At 43.5% G+C, this 20,965-nt stretch overlaps 2 protein-coding genes and 1 long non-coding RNA gene across 22 annotated transcripts in view; 1 reads left to right on the top strand and 2 right to left on the bottom strand.

The window, feature by feature from the left end:
- DDX11 (DEAD/H-box helicase 11) overlaps positions 1–4,462 on the bottom strand; it is a 34,861-nt gene extending 30,399 nt beyond the window's left edge. For both annotated transcript variants that reach the window (XM_077871484.1, XM_077871485.1), the window contains exons 1-2: positions 4,305–4,462; positions 50–238 (exon numbers count right to left, since the gene is read on the bottom strand). The gene's annotated coding sequence lies outside the window, so the exon portion shown is untranslated. The remainder of the gene's footprint in view (positions 1–49; positions 239–4,304) is intronic.
- Positions 4,463–4,467: 5 nt separating this feature from the next.
- Positions 4,468–20,965, top strand: part of LOC144297430 (uncharacterized) — a 51,135-nt gene continuing 34,637 nt past the window's right edge. Inside the window, exon 1 of one of the 3 annotated variants that reach the window (XR_013364458.1) lies at positions 4,468–4,915. This is a non-coding gene — a long non-coding RNA (uncharacterized LOC144297430). The remainder of the gene's footprint in view (positions 4,916–20,965) is intronic. The other 2 variants (XR_013364457.1, XR_013364456.1) reach the window with 2 other exon arrangements.
- Positions 13,779–20,965, bottom strand: part of LOC144297415 (maestro heat-like repeat-containing protein family member 1) — a 72,131-nt gene continuing 64,944 nt past the window's right edge. For 15 of the 17 annotated variants that reach the window (XM_077871476.1, XM_077871477.1, XM_077871466.1 and 12 more), the window contains 2 exons: positions 20,793–20,858; positions 14,049–14,674 (listed from right to left, as the gene is read on the bottom strand). In XM_077871476.1, the coding sequence (XP_077727602.1) occupies positions 14,289–14,674; positions 20,793–20,858 (452 nt within the window). In that variant the 3' untranslated portion in view covers positions 14,049–14,288. Of the gene's footprint in view, positions 14,675–19,578; positions 19,669–20,792; positions 20,859–20,965 lie in introns of those variants that run through there. The other 2 variants (XM_077871471.1, XM_077871479.1) reach the window with 2 other exon arrangements.

Here is a 20,965-nt window from a genome sequence, read left to right as displayed (position 1 = left end):
AAATGCAGCCCAGCAGAGCTCCAACACAAAAACCATCCTGCCATTTTACCTGGGATTCCTCTGCTTCTTCAACACCCTTTAATGCCTCCAGGAAAAGTATGGCAACTTCCTCTCAAGGACCTGTGTGGCTCTGAGGTCAGAGATGTTGCTCCCACTACCTGTGCAGCACGGTTCTGCACACATCTGTAGCATAGCCTTTGCCTGGCAAAGCCACCTCACTTAATCCTGCTGCCAAGACCTGTAGAATCATGACACATAGGCAGAGAATCACTAGTACAGTTTTTCACATGGCATACACAGGTGCACACATACATTCATATTTCATGGGAACTTTCATTTCTTAGTTCGTCCTAGCCTCCAATTCCAGTATAAAGCAGAGTCTCCTCCTAAAACTTTCCCAGCCTCAAGAAATAAGAGCTTTTCTGTCTGGCTGCACACTGGGAGAGCTCTCCTCACAGGAACTAAGCCCTGGCTGGAAGAGCTCCCCAATCCTGAGACTGACGGGGGTCGGGGGGGGGGGGAGAAGAGGGCTAGCTGAGGACAAAATACACTGACAAGTCCTTGAAACAGGCAGAGGGACTTTCCTCTAGAGACTCAACTGCCTCATTGTTAATACTTTGCTAAGGGCAAAAAGCAATCTTAGCCTGACCCCTATGACCCTGAGAGTTTACTTAACATATAAAAAATTCCTTTAGAAATCTCTCTTTATCTTTAAACCCCCAAGATACATGTTGGCAATCATCCTTGGCACATGGCCCACCGACATACATCTGAAGGGTCTCATGATTCAGGTTTTATTAGATGATAACAAGTGACCTTTTCCCAATGAAATCCAGCCGCCTCAAGATCTTGGAAACCTTGCTTCCAAAATTCCTTAGAAAGGAGGCTATCCTCAAACCTCTCCCAACTCTCCTGTATATAATCAGCCACCACTTACAGGCCCAGGGCAGCCACTCTTCCTGCCCACAGATCCTATCCCCCTGCTTTAATAAAACCATCATTTTGCACCAAAGACGTTTCACAAATTCTTTCTTGGTTATCAGCTCCAGGCCTCACCCTACCAAACTTTACCTATATCGCAAAACTTCAAGACCGCAGCATTTCTCTTATCAGACCAAGAGCTAAGAACTTCTCGGCTCCACATTTAATTCTTTTCCTCCCCCTCTTCTGAACCAAATTTCTCTGAGGCAGCTTCTCTATACCCTTTCTTCCTTTAGTTTTTTTTTTTTTTTTTTTTTTTTTTAATCTTTAAGTAGGCTCCATGTAAAACGTGGGGCTTGAACTCATGACCCTGAGATCAAGAGTCACATGCTCTATAGACTGAGCCAGCCAGGCACCCAACCCTTTCTTCCTTTCATCATTTGGTGGATTGACTCTTCTACGGGGGTTCCCACACTCTCTTTGGAAGTCACTGCCCCAAACTATTTGGCAGGCCCATCTCTTCCAAGAATAAGTACTAATCAGCTTTGCTCAGTGGCAGTATCGTAGCCAATGAGGTTTATCCAAGGTGCAATTATTGCTAAAAGAATAAGTACTAATCAATCTGAAATCCACTTCCCATCTTGCTACATGACTGGCCTCATTAACACCAGTGACAGTGTCAATACAATTATGAAGGGAAAGGGAGTCCCCATGATGGTCTTCCAGTTATAGTTTAGGGGCACCTAAGAGGACTGGAGATTAAAGAACTACAAGAAGGAGAACTCTTAAAAACCAGGACCATTAGGGGCACCTTCGTGGCTCAGTGGTTGAGTGTCTCTGCCTTTGGCTCAGGTCATGATCCTGGAGTCTTGGGATCAAGTCCCACATCTGGTTCCCTGCAGGGAATCTACTTCTCTCTCTGCCTATGTCTCTGCCTCTCTTTCCATGAATAAATAAAATCTTAAAAAACAAAAACAAAAACAAAAACAAAAAACAGACCATTCAATACTAAGAAGGAGGCACATAATCAAAAAACCATTCAAACAGGAAGAAAAGAAAAAGGTATCCAACAAATTTTGATCATAAAGTTGTGTGTTAAACACTCCACAGGCCTTTTCACTATTATTATCCCAGTTAACCTGTACAACACTATAGGAATACAGTTGTCGGGTATTCACATTTTCAGACATTAAATAATTTTCAGAGGCAGAGTTAACAGGAGGAAAAACAGGGATCCAAACCAAGGTCCATATGGTTCTCTTTGAGTCAGTCATCTGGCAAGAGATAATCACATAAGTAAAAAGCAGATCTAGTGAAAATATACATATTGAGAAATTTTGTGAAATCTGCGAAGCCACTGACAGAGTGGGATTTCTTGCAGACTAGAACTTACAAAGTAATCCGGCCTCTACGAGCGTGCCAAGAATTTCCCCAGCAAGTAAGTACCCACAGATCGCCCTTCTGCTGTTCAGTCACATGCCAGATGGAGCCATCCGCTGATCTTCTCTGCTTACCCATAGCTTCTGCTTACCCCAAACTTCAGCTTGCACAGGGCCTCTTCAGCACCCTCTACCTTTAAGCTTCAGCTCCCACTGCAAGGGGGAAATTCTTTCCACATTTCTTAGTTTTAAAATCCCAAGAGAAAAATCTAATCAACACTGCTTCGCCTTTTAAAATAGATCACTACTCAGCCTGACCTAATCAGCTGCAACCTCATACTTGTTGCCCATCACCCTCTTCCACCCCTGCCTGGGAATCGATGGACATCACAAAAAAGTGTTTCCTTGAATAACAGATTCACTAAGTGCCATTATGGACATCTGGTGTAACTGTTCTGACCTCTTCAAGTTGGCTGTGTGGTGGACAGCCGCGACCCCACACAAGTCCTCCCTAGAATTCCTCACCAGTGCTAAGGCAACCACCATATGCTTAACAAATGAGGTAAAATACACGAAAGCCCCTCAGGTACATGCTAGTCCTGAAAGTTTGTTTTTCCTCAGTTCTCAATCATCACTCATCATTTACTTGTGTATAAACTGCTGCTACCGACTGAACTGTGTCCCCCCTCAAAATTCATGTGTTAGGGAACCCTGGGTGGCGCAGCGGTTTAGTGCCTGCCTTTGGCCCAGGGCGCGATCCTGCAGTCCCGGGATCGAGTCCCACGTCGGGCTCCTGGCATGGAGCCTGTTTCTCCCTCCTTCTCTGTCTCTGCCTCTCTCTCTATGTCTATCATAAGTAAATAAATCTTTAAAAAAAAAATTCATGTGTTAAAGGCCTAACCTCCAGTATAGATTGTATTTGAAGACAAGGTTTTTTAGTAGGAAATAGAGGTTAAATGAAGTCTTAAGAGTAGGGTCCTAATCCTTATAAGGACTGGTAGCCCTAGAAGAAGAGGAAAGAGGGAGCTCTCCTTCCACACAATGTGAGGATGAGGAAGGAGGGGCCCGCCTGCAAGTCAGGAATAGAGCTCTCACCAGGAACCAACTATGCCAGCGCCTTCCACTTCCCAGACTCTGCAGCTGGGAGCAAATGAAGTTGTGAAGCCCCCAGTCTACGGTACTTGTCATGGTAGCCTGAGACAACTTCTTTCCGGGTACTACTGTGCTCTTACGGTCCTAAGATACTTCAACTTCACACACTTGGGAGACAACACAGCCCGAAAAGAAGAAGACCTTTCCCACCCCTGCTGCTAATCCAGAGCCACAGCTTGGTCTCGGTGTACAACTGCAACGCTCCAAAACCTGGAGGGAGCCTGGCCCCAGCCCGCACATTCTCACCTTCCTGGGGCCTCTGTCTCCCGGCCAGCTCCACCCTCGGAGCTCTCACGCTACGTAAGAACCTGCCATTAGGATTTATTCCCACCAACCTAGTGGACACCTCCTCCACCAACCTAGTCAATTCTATTCAACCCAGTCCTCTAGGCTGAACCCTACTCTACCTTGATTCCCTAATGGACAGCAGAGCAGAGTCATTCACAGTATGGGAACTGGACTCGGGTGCCCAACTCTGGAATCCCAGCTCACGTTAACAGCCCTAAGCCTCAGCCTCCGCAGCTGTAAAGACGACACAGATACCAGCACCAGAGCGTCGCAGAGACCACCACCTAACGTAATTTATGAAGAGCGCTTAGCACAGGCGGTCCCGCCCCAGCGCAGCTCCGGGGCGCGGCGGGTCCCACGGCACGGCCTGCCCTTCCCCCCACAGGTTCCCAGCGCGTCAGGAACACACGGGCCCCGCCGGGCCCCGCCCCCCCCCCCCCCCGGCCAGGGCGCTTTCCCGCTCCCCGCTCGCCCTGCCCCGCACAGCAGCCCGCCGCGCGCGCTCCCCCCGGCGTGCGCCCGCTGCCCTCGCTTCGCCTCGTCCTCACGCGGCACCGCGCTCACCTCCTCGCCGCCGGGACTGCTGTGCCGAGGCCAGGCCGACGAGGCGTCCGAGGAGCACAGCTCGCCCAGTTTGAAATCGGGGCGCGCCTCCGTAGACGTCGGCCCCGGGAGGAGCGTGCTGCGTCGCCACGCCCCGCGCCCCCGCGCCCCCGCGCCTGCGCACTCCGGAGCGCGGAGGGCCCGCCCCTGCGCGCCTGACCTCCCGCCGCGGGGTCGGGGCTGGGCGTTGCTTCTGCGGCGTAGAACCCTGGCGGTTGGCGGACCCTGAGAGCTGGGGTCAGGTTCTGCGCGTTCTCCGTCTGGCCTCCTGCCGGGTGCCCGGTGTTTCAGGGATCCTCCTGCGATTGGCGCCAGATGTACTGAGCGCAGCAGTTGCTCGACTTAATCAAATTGGCCAATATTGACCAAGCACCCAAAGGACGAGATGCTGTAGCCGAGAATCGGGAAGTCCGGATTCCGGTCCTGGCTCTTGTCCGTGTTGTGCCCAAGACTGCGAATCCGAGAAACCACCAAGGAGCCGACTCCGATGCAAGTACACGAGGGTTTATTTACAAGCTCGAGCTTGGGTCCAAGGGCACCCGACACAGCGGAGCAGGGGCTTGGACCCCGAGGTGGGTTACAGCTGGGTTTTTTATGGCCTGGTCTAGGGGATCTTCAGAAGGGGTGGAGGAATTTTTTCCATTCCTATATGGGGGAGAGGGTGGGGGAGTTTCTTAAGATCTGATATGGGATTCCCTGCCGAGGACATTCTGCAGTTTTTCCTGTGAAGTTCAGCTCTTATTCCCAGGGACCTAAAATGGCTGTACTTGTGCTAATGCTAAACTTGAGGTGGAATGGCCTTAATTTTTCTCGGCCTCCACGTCAGGCCTTCTGAATGAACCTCAGTTATTTTACTTCACCTCTAAATGGATGGCATGTGCCCTGCCCACCTCGACAGGTTTGTACAGGGTCTTGGATATCGTGAAATCGGGTAAATTAAAGCACTCTAGAAGAGGAGTTTAGATTGCTGTTCCTACTGAGTGCCAGGTACTACCCTGAGGGGATTAAGGAAGATACCGCACCAGCCCTGACAGCAGGGAGAACACCTTCTAGTTGGTAGAACAAACATGTCACCTTCACCTCTCTGGACTTGGGTTCTCCTTCATGAAGTGTGGGGAATAAGACTCTATATGATCCCTACCAACTTTCTGAAAGTATGTCCAGTGCGTGTTTTTCCAACCAAACTGAACTCACTCCTGACACTATGTGGAGATAGCATTAGATCCTACAGGTCAAGGGCTCAGTCCTACAACACTGCTCTTGCCCCCACTTCAGACACTGATTGCAGGCGTAGGTTGTTACCTGTGCTTCTGACCCACCAGGCAGTAGATGATGGGGCGGTCCCATGACCTGCCCCCCACCTGCCGTAGGACTAATTTGCTGCAGAGGCTCACAGAACTTGGGGAAACTTTTTGCTTACTAGATCGCTGGTTTATTATAAAAAGCTAAAACTCGGGGACAGAGGAGAAAGATGCATAGGGCAAGGTATGTGGAAAGCTTCCATACCTTCTCTAGCTGTGCCACTGTCCCAGGACCTACATGCATTCACCAACTTAGAAGATCTCTGAACCCACTGCTTTTGGGGTTGTATGGAGGTTTTATTATACAGACATGTTGAGTAAATCATTAGTTCCATTTCCAGGCCCTCAGGACTAAAGTTACAAACTTCTAATCTCCTGGTTGGTTACCCTGGCAACCAACCCACTTTGATTCCCTATTCCCATCCCTCTCTTACCTAGGGGCCTTTCAAAATCACTACATTAACATAAACACCTTCATGGGTCTTCTCGGGAAATTCCATGGATTTTAGGGTTTTGTGCTAGGAATGAGGACAATTATCAAATATATATTTATTGCCACAATATCACAGAATGATTCTAAGAAATGAGAAAGAAGGCATTTTATACTAAGTGCTCCCCCTGGAATGACATAGGTAATTGGTGTGATTTCCTGGGAGGATCAAAGGATGGGAGGGATAGTTTGCTGGAATTTGAAGGAAAGGCTTTCAGGGAGAGGAAGCCAGTGTTAAAAATTGCATAAAAACTTGGGGGTAGGAGTTTATAAAAGGTGATTCCAGGGTCAGTTTTTTACGAGTACAGCTTGGAGATGGTAAGAAAGTAACTACCCACCACTGCCTTGTAATGTGGCCCACCAAAATCCCAAAAAGGTCTCTGATGCCTTGGTTTTAACTTTAAAGTTGATGTAAATGTTGCATTCTACTCTACAGCACGTTTTAGGGGGGGGGGGGGGGGGGAAATTTTAGAGTAACTGTCATCTGGTAAACTTGACATTTAGTGATAATGTTCACTAGGTTTTGGCCCTACTGTTTCAAAGGTCTCCTTCCTCCTCCACACAAACACTCCTAAGGTATGAAACTTCTAAGAAGCACCATTGAAGGAATAGAAGAGGATAAGACATGAAGGTAAGTCAGGGTCTGGTTGTAGAAGACTTTAAACAGCAAGATAATACGTTTAGATGTTACACTTGTTAAAAACAAAACAAAATAAAGTTCTACCTAGTAAGTTTGAAGATCTAATTGGCTTTTTTAAACAATTCCTGAATCCCGCAGCATCCCATCTAGGAAGCAGAGAGGAGCTCCACTGAGTTAAACAAAAGAAAGGTTTTTTTAAAAACAAAGAAGGCATTAAAAAAAGAAAAGGAATTGTTTAGGCAAGGTTGCCCCCTCCCCCAAAGGGATCAGAAGAGGTCTATCAGTAAATTTCCTAGTCATTGATTTGCAAATTCCCTGTTGACTGATTAAAGGTTAAATTCCTGGAGATTCAAACTGCAGTTAGGTTAGGTATTGATTATTGGTTTACCGATTTGGCCTTAAGTGACTGCACTTCGGTCTCGTGGTTTCCTTTTAACTTACTGTAAGCAATTTGCAAGTCACTGAAATGTTTTTGACCGGAGGGGTGAAATTGAAAAAGCAATGTCTTGGAAATACTCAGCTGAAAGCAATGCAATGTAATAGTGATGCCAGAAGGCCAGGTCCCAGGACTCAGGGGAGGCGGGGTGGGGGTGGGGGTGTCTTGCTGGACCAGCCAAGCAGGCCCCTGGCTGTGCGCAGGCTAGAAATCAAATGTGAACCAAGCAGGAGGTGAAAGCAGAGTTTCTTGGAGGCATTGAAAGAGTACAGGTACAGACAGTGTCTGGGAGACTCAGAAAGTAAAGGAGAAAGTCTTGTCTATGTTTGGGGTCTTGGGTTTTTATTGAGGAGGGTGGTTTAGGATACGTGTCCTCTCAGGCGTCCAGGAACCAGTCAGAACAAAGATGAGGGCCCAGGTGTTACTAAGTGGAGCCAGGGGGTCTTGGTGTCAAGACATCTAGCCTCTAAGGTCTGGAACACACATAGGGTGGCTTCTTCCAGTCATGCACACCTGGTCCTTCCTTAATTGTTAATTATTCTAAAGAAATCATTAACTCGGGCAGCCCCGGTGGCACAGCGGTTTAGTGCTGCCTGCAGCCCGGGGTGTGATCCTGGAGACCCAGGATCGAGTCCCACATGGGGCTCCCCGCATGGCGCCTGCTTCTCCCTCTGCCTGTGTCTCTCTCTGCCTCTCTGTCTCTCTCTCTGAATAAATAAATAAATAAATCTTAAAAAAAAAAAGAAAGAAAAATCATTAACTCCTTGTCCCTTACAAAGGGAGGCTCTACATTATTTGCACTAGGAGGCATGTATAAAGTGGGGGTGCAGGTCCTAGCAAGGATAGAAGCAGAAGAAGTAAAAAGCAGATTTTTATGATGAAGTCCTTCAGTTTCTCTTTCTCAGAGTGTTTTAGAGAAGAGAGACCAGGGGCAGCCCCAGTGGCGCAGCAGTTTGGCGCTGCCTGCAGCCTGGGGTATGATCCTGGAGACCAGGGATCCATCAGGCTCCCTGCATGGAGCCTGCTTCTCCCTCTGTCTGTGTCTCTGTCTCTCTCTCTCTCTGAATAAATTTTTAAAAAATCCTTAAAAATAAATAAATAGAGAAGAGAGACCAGAAGCAAGCAAACAAGCCAGGTTATGCAATCAACCTGACCATGCCCTAGGGATGTGGACTTCAAGAGTGGGAGCAATAGGAATTGGAGAGGATGAAACAGTTACTACTAGGCTATAAACCGGCAAGTGACCCTCTATCTATCCCCTCCCCCGCAATGGATCTTATGTAAGATTGACACTTCTAATAGTAGACCCTGGGCTTTGTCCCAAGGATAAAATCAGGACTGTTAGGCATGTGTGGACCACCCCTGCAAGTCTTATTAAAGAGACTCAGGCGATGCCATTCATTGAATTAACCCAAAAGACCTTAACAAACTCCTCATAAAGCTCAAGGCCAGGGAGAAAAAACTTTCTGGTCATGTACAAATGTGCTTTCTATAACTCAACAGTGAGAGCTAATGCGATTTGATGTCAGGGTCCAGGAGCAAACGGTCATGAAAGAACTCTTGAGACATTTTCGGCGCAAAAAAAAGGTTTTATTTAAGTATCGTGTCGGGACCTCTGTGCAGAAGGACCTGCACTGGGATTGTGAAGAGCAATGGATTTGATACTTCTAAATTGAGGGGTGGGTGGGTAGAGACCAAGGAAGTCTCCAAAAGAATTTTCATATGTTAAAGAAGACTTTAAAGGATCCTGGAAGCCTAGCTATTGTCAAGCTAAGGTGGTTTTTTTCCTCTAGCAAGGCTTTAACAGGTAAATTGGGAGTTCCTGGAGGAATGTATTATTCTGCCTGTCTCAAGGATTTATCAGTGGGATGCAGTTTAGAAAGAAATTTAATTTTACCCAAATTCCTTTTGCCTTTGTTCTCCACATCAAGAGCTACTTAGCCCCATTATATATTCTTCTTTGCCTCTGCTGCTAATAATCTCAAAACTAAATATATGTTGTTTTAGTTTTTCATTACCCAGGGTTTTTTTTTTTTAAGATTTATTTATTTGAGAGAGTGCGCATGCTCACGCGCGCGTGTGGAGGAGCAACAGAGGAAGAGGGAGAGAGAATCTCAATCAGACTTCCTGCTGAGTGCCAAGCCTGCCAGCAGGCAGCCTCGATCTCATGACCCATCAGATCAAGACCCAAGCTGAAACCAAGAGTCAGATGCTTGACTGAGCCACCCACGTGCCCTTCATTGGCCAGTGTTTTTTTTTTTTTTTTAAAGATTTTATTTATTTATTCATGAGAGACAAAGAGAGGAGAGACAGAGACAGAGACAGAGAGACACAGGCAGAGGGAGAAGCAGGTTCCATGCAGGGAGCCTGATGTGGGACTTGATCCCAGGTCTCCAGGATCACACCCCAGGCTGCAGGCAGCGCTAAACTGCTGCGCCACCGGGGCTGCCCTGGCCAGTGTTTTTTGACAGTTTTTTTTTAATTACTGTTTTCATTACTTCTTGATAATTTTAAGTACATGCTCTAGTAAAGTCAGACCATCTGGGTTCAGATCCCTACTCCACTATTAACAACCTTGGTGACCTTCCTTGGTCAACTGTTTAAAACCTCTGGGCCTCAGTTTTCTCAGTTATAAAATGGAGATAATCGCAGGACCAATCTTACAGGATTCTTGTGAGACAAATGAGATCATCTTGGTACATTGAGGTCTTAGCTCCTGGCATGCCATATTATGAAAGCTCAACAAAGGTTAGCAAGTACTATTATTAATTGAGTTTGGTTTTAGCATTCTGATGCTTTTATTATATAGTTTGGTTTTAGCATTCCTTTTTTTTTTTTTTTAAAGACTTTATTTATTCATGAGAGACGCAGAGAGAGAGAGAGAGGCAGAGACACAAGTAGAGAGAGAAGCAGGCTCCATGCAGGGAGCCCAATGTGGGACTCGATCCTGGGACTCCGGGATCATACCCTGGGCCGAAGGTAGGCACTTAACTGCTGAGCCACGCAGGCGTCCCTGGTTTTAGCATTACTATACTTTTATTATAAGTTTCCTTAGATCGCCTTTAGAAATAGCTGTGATATAAATTGAACAATAAATAAAATATAATAATAAATAAACCTGGGTCCTACCTGGGAATCAGATTTTGAGATTTAGGCCTTTGGCAATCAGAAGAACAGAAATAAGGTCAGGAAGTATAATGCATTTTGAAGGGAGATAGGAATATTCTATCTTTGAGATATTTGAAGTTATATGGTTTGACTGGATACACTTTGTTACATGCTATAAGCAGGACTAGGGCCTCTCAAAAGCATCATTTTTCCAGGGTATAGACTGGCCATGACAGTCATCCATTCAATAAATACCAACTGAGCATCAGTAGAGAAGCTGAATTACCTTAGTAAACTCAATACCAGACTACAAATGCATGATCACTAAATTTGCAGCCCTGCCAATCAATTCATTTATAAAGGAGCCATTTCCAGTGAATAGAATAATTTATCTCTTGCTATTTGGAAAGCCAATGTGAATTGGAGGATTACTTGGTAAGCATAGAATCAGAACAAGGAAAACATAAGCATTTGAGTGAAATGTATTACCTAGGCACTGGGAAAGCTCCATGATATGTACCTATCATTTAAGAGAACCCCCAGAGGCACCTGGGTGGCTCAGTCCGTTAAGTGTTTAATTCTTGATTAGCTCAGGTCTTGATCTCAAGGTTGTGAGTTCAAGCCCTGTTTGGACTCCAGGCTAGGTGTGGAGGCTATTTTAAAAAAGATAGCCTCATAATACAGACTAAAGAGCACAAATCTCTAATTTATAGTTCAGTGATTTTTACATATGTATATATAGGGGAAGCTATCATAATAGAAATTATTACCACCACTCCAGAAGATTCTCTTGTGCTCTCTCCCAGGTCAAATAATAATATCTGACTTCTACTGCCATAGTTTAGTGTCACCTTTTCTTGACCATCATATAAAAGGCAGCATACCACATGTACACATTTTGTCTGGCTTCTTTGGTTGACCATTAAATCTGTGAAATTCAAAAAAATAAAAAAGATAGCCTCTTTCTCTGAAAGAGAGAAAGAATCTCCAGAAGGCAGATTGCCTCCATCCCCAAGACTCCATTTGCCTCTAGAGCCCTGGAATGGTGCAAGATGCAAACTAGTAATATTTCTCTGAGCCCCAGTATCTTTGATAACTATGTCCAGTGTGTATCTCAGTATATAGCTTTTCCTCATTAAGCCACACTTTAGTGGGCATGGGATACATTCTGTTTCCTCATATAATAGGTCAATCTCAGGGCTGCCTGGTGGCTCAGTGGGTTAAGCGTCTGCCTTTGGTTTAGGGCATGATCTCAAGGTCCTGGGATGGAGCCCTGTGTGGGCTCCCTGCTCAGCAGGGAGTCTCCTTCTCCCTCTCCTTCTGCTCCTCCCCTCACTCATGCTCTCTTTCTCTATCAAATAAATAAAATCTTTAAAAAAAAAATAGGTCTATCTCATTTGTTAGACTGAATTTATAGTATGCCCCCCATCCCCAGTGTTTCCATGAGGTATTCAGTGGTGTTTGAAAATGGAGGACTAGCATTCAGGAAAGAGGTAGAAGCTGGGTATATGGATTTGATCATCTCTTGGTAAAAGAACTAAAGCCACTGTAAGTGATAAACTTTCTGAAGGTGTGAGCAGTTTTTGTTTTTTTTTTTTAATTTTTATTTATTTATGATAGTCACAGAGAGAGAGAGAGGCAGAGACATAGGTAGAGGGAGAAGCAGGCTCCATGCACCGGGAGCCGGACGTGGGATTCGATCCCGGGTCTCCAGGATCGCGCCCTGGGCCAAAGGCAGGCGCCAAACCGCTGCGCCACCCAGGGATCCCCGGTGTGAGCAGTTTAAAAGGAGGAGAGGGGAGGCAGTGAAATGCAAAAAATGAAGTTGGACCCTACCTTACACCATATATAAAAATTAACCTGGGGCACCTGGGTGGTTCAGTCAGTTGAGTGACCAACTCTTGATCTCAGCTCAGGTCTTGATCTCAGGGTCATGAGTTTAAGCCCCATGTTGGGCTCCATGATGGATGTGGAGCCTACTTAGAAAAAAAAAAATTAACCTAAAATGGATTTAAATGTAAAAACTAAAAGCATAAAACTATTAGAAGAATAGTTTTGGGGATTTGGTTTTGGCAATGATTTCTTGGATAGGATTCCAAAACCACAGGCAGCAAAAGTAAAGATGGATAAATTGGACAACAATAAACTTTAAAACTTCTGTATATCAAAAGACACGATCAACGGAGTAAAAAAGCCACCTATAGAATGGGAGAAAATACTGGCAAATCCTATATCTGATAAAGGGATAACATTTAGAATATGTAAAGATCTCCTACAACCCAACAATAGTAACCACAAAAACAGCCCAATTAAAAAATGCATCTGAAGACATTTCTTCGAACAAAGATATTCATATGGCCCAAAGGGCCAACAAGCACATGGAAAGATGTTCAACATCACTTGCCTCACTATCACTAGAAAAATGCAAATGAAAACTGCAGTGAGGGCAGCCTGGGTGGCTCAGCGGTTAAGCGGCTGCCTTCTCTGCCCATGGCGTGATCCTGGAGTCCTGGGATCGAGTCCCACATGGGGCTCCCTGTGTGGAGCCTGCTTCTCCCTCTGCCTGTGTCTCTGCCTCTCTCTCTCTGTATCTCTCATGAATAAGTAAATAAAATCTTTAAAAAGAAAATCTTCATAGGAACATCCAGAATAACGTTTAACCAAATATGTGGGTACTATTTACATTGCCGTGTAAAAGTAACCATCATACCCTGGTAATAATGACAGCCATTTATTAAACAATTATTTCTATACCAAGTACATGGCTATCTCACTTCACTCCATAAAGCCTGTAAAATAAGTTTAAATATTCTCATTTTTAAATATGAGGCAGACAGTTTTAGAAGGATTTTATCTCAAAGGTCAAAAAATTAGGAATAGTCAAAACCATTCTGATCGTGGTTAACTTCAACGAGGTCAAATTAATCAATTTGACCAAAGTGGGAACTAGTTCTTTGGTTTTTCCAAATTTTTTGTTTTGACCTAATGTTTTTTGTTTTTAAGTAGGGCCTGAACTCATGACTTTGAGATCTAAGACCTGGGCTAAGATCAAGTGTTGGGCATGCTTAATAGGCTGAGCCACTCAGGTGCCCCGCTTTCTACATCTTTCAAACTTCTCAGAACTGAGTTCCAATAACCTAAATGTCAAGGCCTTTGAAAAAAAAAATTATTGCCCTCAGGGTGCCTGAGTGGCTCTGTTAATTGAGCATCTGACTCTTGATTTCAGCTTGGGTCATGATGTCAGGTCATGTTGGGTCATAGGATGGAACCCTGAGTCTGACTCTGCAAGGGGAGTCTGCTTCAGGATTCTCTCTCCTTCTCCTCTGCCTCTCCTCCTGCACTCACTCTGTCACTTTCTCTATTAAATATATAAATAAATCTTTTTAAAAAATTAGAATGGACTCAAAGTTATCCCAACAAGAATGTCACTCCATCACAATCCAATGCACTTTAAGTGAGAGAGATTGGGCTGGAGTTATTGCCACCCATTGTTTACACCCACCTTCTTCTGCTCCAGCCTGAAATCTGAATGTGCCATGTAGTGTATCAGGCCTGAGAATTTCATCCAACATGTGTGGAAGTGAGAGAAAAAAAGGTTGGAAACTAGGTGCCATGCGGTTCTGCTACCCTCCCTCTTATCATTTGAAACTTTACCTGAAGGAGATACTTCAGAGCTGGCCCTGTCACTCAGGTTTATTCCCAATCCCCAAAAACTGAGATGAAAGTCATCTTGTCTTAGAATGAGAAAATAAGCTTTATTGACAATGAATATGCTGATAGCCAATAATCCTGTAGGGAGATAAAGGACAAGAAACATACTGAGTCTGATAAGATCAAAACCGCCTCCTTGAGTTTAATCCAAAGTAGCCCATCTGGTTGGACTAAGGTAGGAGAGCTACTGGGAAGCAAAGTACTGACATCTGGAAAAACAAATGGAAAAGGCTTTAGTTCCAGAGTAATTAGAAGCAACTTATTTGGCAGCAGGCCCAGCTTCTGTAGGTGGACTTTCAGATGTCGGGACCTGTGACCCTGTTGACTGTTTATCTGAATTGCCTAATTTGTGTGGAATATCTTTCACCCTACCACTGTACCGGTTGCGCAATGAATTTAGAGGGCTTTGAAGCCACCTCCAGATTTTCTGATTATCATCATCTCTTTCTCGTTTGACACTCCTAAACAGTCGTTTCTTTCTTTCTGGGTTTTTTATGCCAGTGACTTTGAGGATGTTATTGCTTATCTGGCTCATCCTGGAAGTAGAGATAGACCTGAAGTTAATATATTCATCAATTTTTTTCAGAGTAGTATTGACCAAAGACTGGATAGACTCCACAGGATCATTCCTCAGATTTCCAATAGCTGAAACCAGAAAGGAGGTCAACTCAGACTCTTGATCTCCAAGGACCATCTACCCAAACCCCATTATTCTCTACCTCACAAACCAGATTATTATTATATAACTTCATTTAGAATAATCGTTGTCACTATAAAATACTTGTTTTACTCTAGAAAAATGTTTACATGGAAATAATTCTTTTAACAGGAAACAAAGAAAAATAACTTATCCTCCTGAAATAATATTATTAATATTTTTATACCAATCGAAATTTCATACCAGTATATACATTTTTAAGTAATCTCTATGCCCAATGTGGGGCTCAGACTCACAACCCCGAGGTTCAAAAGTCTCATGCTCTACTGACTGAGCCAGCCAGGCTCACCTGCAGTATTTTTTTAATACTGAATATGGACACTTTTTTTTTTTTTTTTTTACAAAAATAAGATTCAGTTTTTTCTTCCCATAAAATTTTCCTCTGTACAGTATAATATCTAATCACGTGACTCTATCATAATGTCTTTGATGAGCTCTTTATTAGTGAATAATTAGGTTGTTTGCGATTTTTCACTGTTATAAACAATAATCATTAATTCATTCAGCAGTGATTATCAGGCACTAACTGTCCCCAGCCACTATGCTAGGTGCTGGGATGCAGTGGTGAACAAGATATATTCCCCACCCTCAAGAACTTAACATTCTAGGAGAGGAAAGACAAAGCAAACAAGTAAACATAAAGTACAACAAAGGAAATTTAGCAGATTATGGTGGTGAGTAACTGGAAAGGATCTCTAGATAGGCCAGTCAGAGAATGCCTGTCGGAGAAGGTGACATGTGAGCTAACATGTAGGAAGCCACATAACAGGGGCAGAAGCATTCCCAAAGGTCAGGGAGAGGGTACCTCTTCACAGTGTAGAAAGTAACCAGTGTGGCTACAGCTTCTAGTGAGGGGTGAGGTACTCTAAGCTTAGGGTAAAGAAATAGTCTGAAGCCAACTCAGTCAGGGCCTGTGTTCCTTTGTCCCAAGGGTAAGGGAACCGCAGAAAGCTAGTGAAGGGTTTTAAGCCAGGGGTGACATGATTCAGTGTACACATTTCAAAGAGAATCTGGCCTCTGTGTAGAGAGGTGTAGAGAAACAGCAGGTGTGGGGGTTGTTAAAACCATCCAGCTGGGGCTTAGATTCAGGTGGGAACAGAAGGATGGAGACAGAAAATTGCTTAGCATCCAAAAGATAAACAGGAAGAATCTTGCCTCAAAAGGGCCTTCAGGCCCACCAAAGTCTATAGCTTCGTGTTGATTTCATTTATACTTGCTTGGAACAGAACAAAGACATGGGCATCAGCTACACAACATGTGTAAATCCAGAGAAGAACCGTTTCTTGACCACAAGGCTTGTACGGCACTGGATATGGGTGTAAAATGTAACTAGAATGACTTTCTTTGAGAAAAATTTCCTCCTGTCTAGGCAATCCTAGGCAATCTTTCTTGGAGGCTGGATGGGATGAGGAAGGCAAGGTGAATTCTCTGGTATACTGAGGAGTCTATTTCATTCTAGAATACTTTCCCTAAAATACTCCAGTCGCCAGGAGGAGGGGTCTACTACCCAGTAGAGATTTCAGTTGTAAAAAACAAGAAGACAACAAAGGCACAAAATGTCAAGGTCAGAAGCCAGGGTTAGAGCCCTAAGAGGACAGATGCTGCCAGCTAGTCACTGGAGAGCAGGAGAGAGCCCGGCTACTCTCCACAGCAGCTAACAAATTCATTCTTCCTTGACCAGAGCACTAAGCACATTCCCTACCTGTCACTTTGGGCACCTTGCCCCATCTTCACCCAGAAGCCTGCATCAACTCAATGCAGAGCTTCTGTGGGACACCTCTGTGGCAAGCAGAGCACCCCACTTTACATGCATTTGTATCAGATACTTAAACAATATCCTCATGATACAGATGAAGAAACTGAAGCCCAGCAGCAGTGACTTGCCCAAGTTCACATGGCTCATTATGGAGACAGCTAGTATTGCAGACCTGGCCGGCTGACACTGGAGACCATGTTCATTACACACTGACTTGGAAGAAAGGACCCTTAAAAGTCATTTACTTCACCACTTTTTCTTCTCAAGACAAAAACCTGTAATAAATCATAAAGGAAACAAAAATTTGTCTATCTATAGTTGTCTGCTGGGCATTTCCTCTGAAATATGAAGCCACCATTCCTTCAAAGGCAGCATATCCAGCATATTAGCTTATAGCAGGTGCCGGGAAAGGAAGGGGTCTCCAACCAGAAGGCAAGTCCCTGAGGACAAACATGTGAAGGTCCAGAACTTTAAAAGCAAAGCTGTGGCCCTCATGCCAGGTATTTCTGACATACATGGCCACTCTTCTTCTTTATCTTTAAGATTTTATTTATTTATTCATGAGAGAGACACAGAGAAAGAAAGGCAGAGACACAGGAAGGAGAAGCAGGCTCCATGCAGGGAGCCCAACGCAGGACTCGATCCCAGGTCTCCAGGATCATGCCCTGGGCTGAAGTCGGCACTAAACTGCTGAACCACCCAGGCTGCCCACGTGGCCACTCTTATACACAAAAGGACCGGCATCCAGGGCAAGACTACAAAAACCAACATTCTCTCCATTTGGTCTCTGTATCAAAGGAAGCAAACTGTGGCATGGAAGATAGTGAAAAACAAATCATTCAAATATCATTTCTATTCGGCACTGGAATGAATCACACATGCACCACCTATTGCAAGCCCACCTCCCCCTTAGAGGAGTTATGAACTGTGTTTCATGAAGTACCCCTACCACCCACAGCAACATCTTAAATCTTCACCATGGTGGAAAAGCCAAGCATGATTCTGGCTCCACTGTGATTCTCTGAACTCATCTCCTGCTCTTCCTTTTGCTTGCCCCATGCCAACCACATTGACTTCTTCCTTGAACGTGCCAAGTGCTCTTCCCTCAGTCAGATGGTTCACACCCTCACTGCCTCTGGGTCTCTGCTCCAGTTCCCCTTCTCAGAGAGGTGCCTCTCCTCTGCCCTGTGAGCCTCTGACCCCTGGCCTTGCCTCACTTTCTCCATGGTGCCTATTCACATATATGCACTTGCTAGTGCCCCTCCCCTTCCCCACTGGGAGGAGTGCTGCATGGGGTGGGGAAGACACATCAGTTTTGTTTGCTGCAGTATCCCAGTGCTTCTTAGAAGAATAGCTGGTATACAGTAGGTTTTCAATAATTAAGAAACTCATTTACTTGAGAGCAAGAGCAGAAGTACCTCCTATAGCAAACATAGATGTGGCTGTTTGGCTAGTTTAGGGACCAAAGGGTTTTGAGGATGAGGTAAAATTTATCTTCTGATATATATTGGCAATATCAGCTCTTCTTTTGCACACCCTTGATTCCCATTCCCTCTTTCTCATGACTTTGGTAAAATTAAAGGACCATGGAGTGAGCATGAGTTAGTGCAAAGTCCCTGAAGTGGAAAGTCTAGCTTTAGATCTAGTAATTCGCTTCTGTGATCTTGGACAAATGACTCAGCCTACGAAATTAGAGGATTATAGACCAGGATGAGAAAATGCTTCTCTAAAGTAACCCTAACTTCAGAGGCAGAAGAAAATAAATGGGCAACTTCAGGAATCTGGATGAGTTACCTCAAGTCCCATATAGTCTACAAATCCTTAGAATCTCTTTTATCTTAAAAATTCATGAATAATATGCATTCTACCTCAAAACACATCTATTATTGAGACATGTTTTAATGTTTTAATAAATTAAAATGTATTTTTTTTAAGATTTATTTATTTATTTATTTATTTATTTATTTATTTATTTATTTATGAGAGAGAGAGAGAGAGGCAGAGACACAGGCAGAGGGAGAAGCAGGCTCCATGCCAGGAGCCCGATTCAGGACTCGATCCTGGGCCTCCAGGATTGCGCCCTGGGCCAAAGGCAGGTGCTAAACTGCTGAGCCACCCAGGGATCCCCTTAATAAATTAAAATTTAAATTTTTTTAAGTTTTATTTTTTTGAAAGTAATCTCGCCTCTAACGTGGGGCTCGAACTCACAATCCCGAGATTGTAGAAGGCATGCTCTACTGACTGAGCCAGTCAGGCACCCCTGAATGTTTTAATATTAAAAAGAATATGTAAAAAATATTTACAAATGAATCATACAAAGTCGGAGGTTTCGTTCAGAATAATGTGGCAGGGAGGGGTACAGGGAGAGAAATAGAGAAAACAAAGTAACCATGCTGGAGGGTAGGAGGGCAGGGGGTTATTATACTATTTTCTAGCTTTTAAAGAATGCTAAAAAGGAAAAGAAAAATCTTAAAACTGCCAGAGAAAAGGGCTAGGTTACTGGCAAAGGAACAAAAATTAGAAGGACAGCAGGCTTTTTTTTTTTTTTTTTTTTTAGCAACAAAGAAAACCAGAAGACCATAGTATGGTATCCAAAGTGCCGAGAAAGAGAATTTTGGTCTAGAATTGTATCACTAGTAGGAACCCCTGGCTGGCTCAGTTCGGAGAGCATGTGACTCTCGATCTCAGGGTTGTGAGTTTGAGTCCTAGGTTGGGTATTCAGATTACTCTAAATATATATATATAATCTTAAAAAAGTAATAATAATTGTGTCACTAGTAAAGCTACTAGTAAGAAAAAGTCATTACAGACAAACAAAAACCAAGAGAACATAACATTAAGATACTAGCACTAAAGAAACTTCTAGAAAGTGTACTTCAGGATGAAGAAAAATGAAGGATGGTCAGAGATACAAAAAGCAATGCAGAGCGCATAACACTGCACATAATCTATAGTGTATAAAGCAACAATAATAGTATCTAAATGCTGGGTAAAAAAAAGAAGACTAAAATATTCGCCAACAAAAGCCTGTAAAGTGGGAGGGGTGGCGATTGGAATTCACATCAACACTGGAAGGAAGGTGAAAATACTGTTTTATTTTAAACCCTGTTAAGCTCAACATGCAGAGTAAAGTCTACTTTCTGGACAAATATATGATTTCACCACCTGTGGAATTTAAGAAATAAAACAAATGAATATAGGGGAAGGGAAGGAAAAATAAAAAGGAAAACAGAGAGGAAAGCAAATCATAAGAGATTCTTAACTCTAGGGAACAAACTGAGGGTCCTGGAGGGTCCTTCTGGTGGGAGGATGGGGTAACTGGGTGATGGGCATCAAGGAGGGCACAATGATGTCATGAGCAACTGATGAATCACTAAAGTCTACCTCTAAAAATAATAATACAATACACATTAATTAAATTAAATTAAATTTTTTTTTTCTAAAAAGTCTACTTTCTGGTAACTAGCCTAAAGAAACACTTACACCTCTATACAAGGAGATGTATATAAGAATGTTCATGGTAGCATCATGGTAGCAAAAAATTGGAAGTGATTTAAATAATAATCTACCAAGTGTTATAAGCTTTCTGCAGATCTGTATGTACCAATATACTAAGTGGGGAAAAAAGCAAGTTGTAGAAACTGTATATATCTATATCTATATCTAAATATCTATGGTATATAATAATTTATCATATATAACATATATATTCTATGTGTACACAACAAAAGAATACATGACTACATAGCAAATAGACAGGGGAAGTGAGGAGAGAAGCCAGACTTGGGGGTGAATAGAACTTTACCATAAAAACTAAAACTTTATCCTTATCAGTAATATTTCTATTTTTTTGCAAACAGAATATATTCATGTATTTCTTCTGTAAATACAAATTCATTTTAAAATATTTTACTACAATAAAAAAGAAGACAAAACTCCAAATTCTTCAGGGGACAGGGTGTGTCTCCCTTGAACACCATTAGTGCTAGCAGTTGACCACACATGATAAATGCTGACTGACTAGAACATTTCTAAAGTGATCTCTACACCCAAACTCATGACCCAAAGATCAAAAGGTCACACCTTCCTCCTACTGATCAAGGCAGGTGCTCTATTTTCTACTTTTATGTGTATTATATATATATAATATTTTATATTATAACACTTATAATAGTAAAAATATGCTTTATTTGAAGTAACAAAACATGTTCTTAAGGAATCCCCTGCTCCTCCTTTCTCTCTTGCCCCATGCCCCATGCCCAGAACTCAGGTACAAGGCGCAGACTCACCATTCTGTAATAGCTCCACGTCATCCTCATGTATTTGACTCATGTTTAGCTTCTTAACTGTTAATGCTGAAGATAGGACAGATTCAAAGTCACTCTAGAATTCCTGAACTTTTGGGCCACCATTACCCCCTCTGTAGCAAACAAGGAAGCTTGTAGACCAGTTCTAGCAGTAA

The sequence above is a fragment of the Canis aureus genome, chromosome 25 (genome assembly GCF_053574225.1).
Source record: "Canis aureus isolate CA01 chromosome 25, VMU_Caureus_v.1.0, whole genome shotgun sequence".
Classification (NCBI taxonomy): Eukaryota; Metazoa; Chordata; class Mammalia; order Carnivora; family Canidae; genus Canis; species Canis aureus.
Note: the sequence above shows the minus strand (reverse complement) of the source record. Positions and strands in the feature narration are given on the sequence as shown.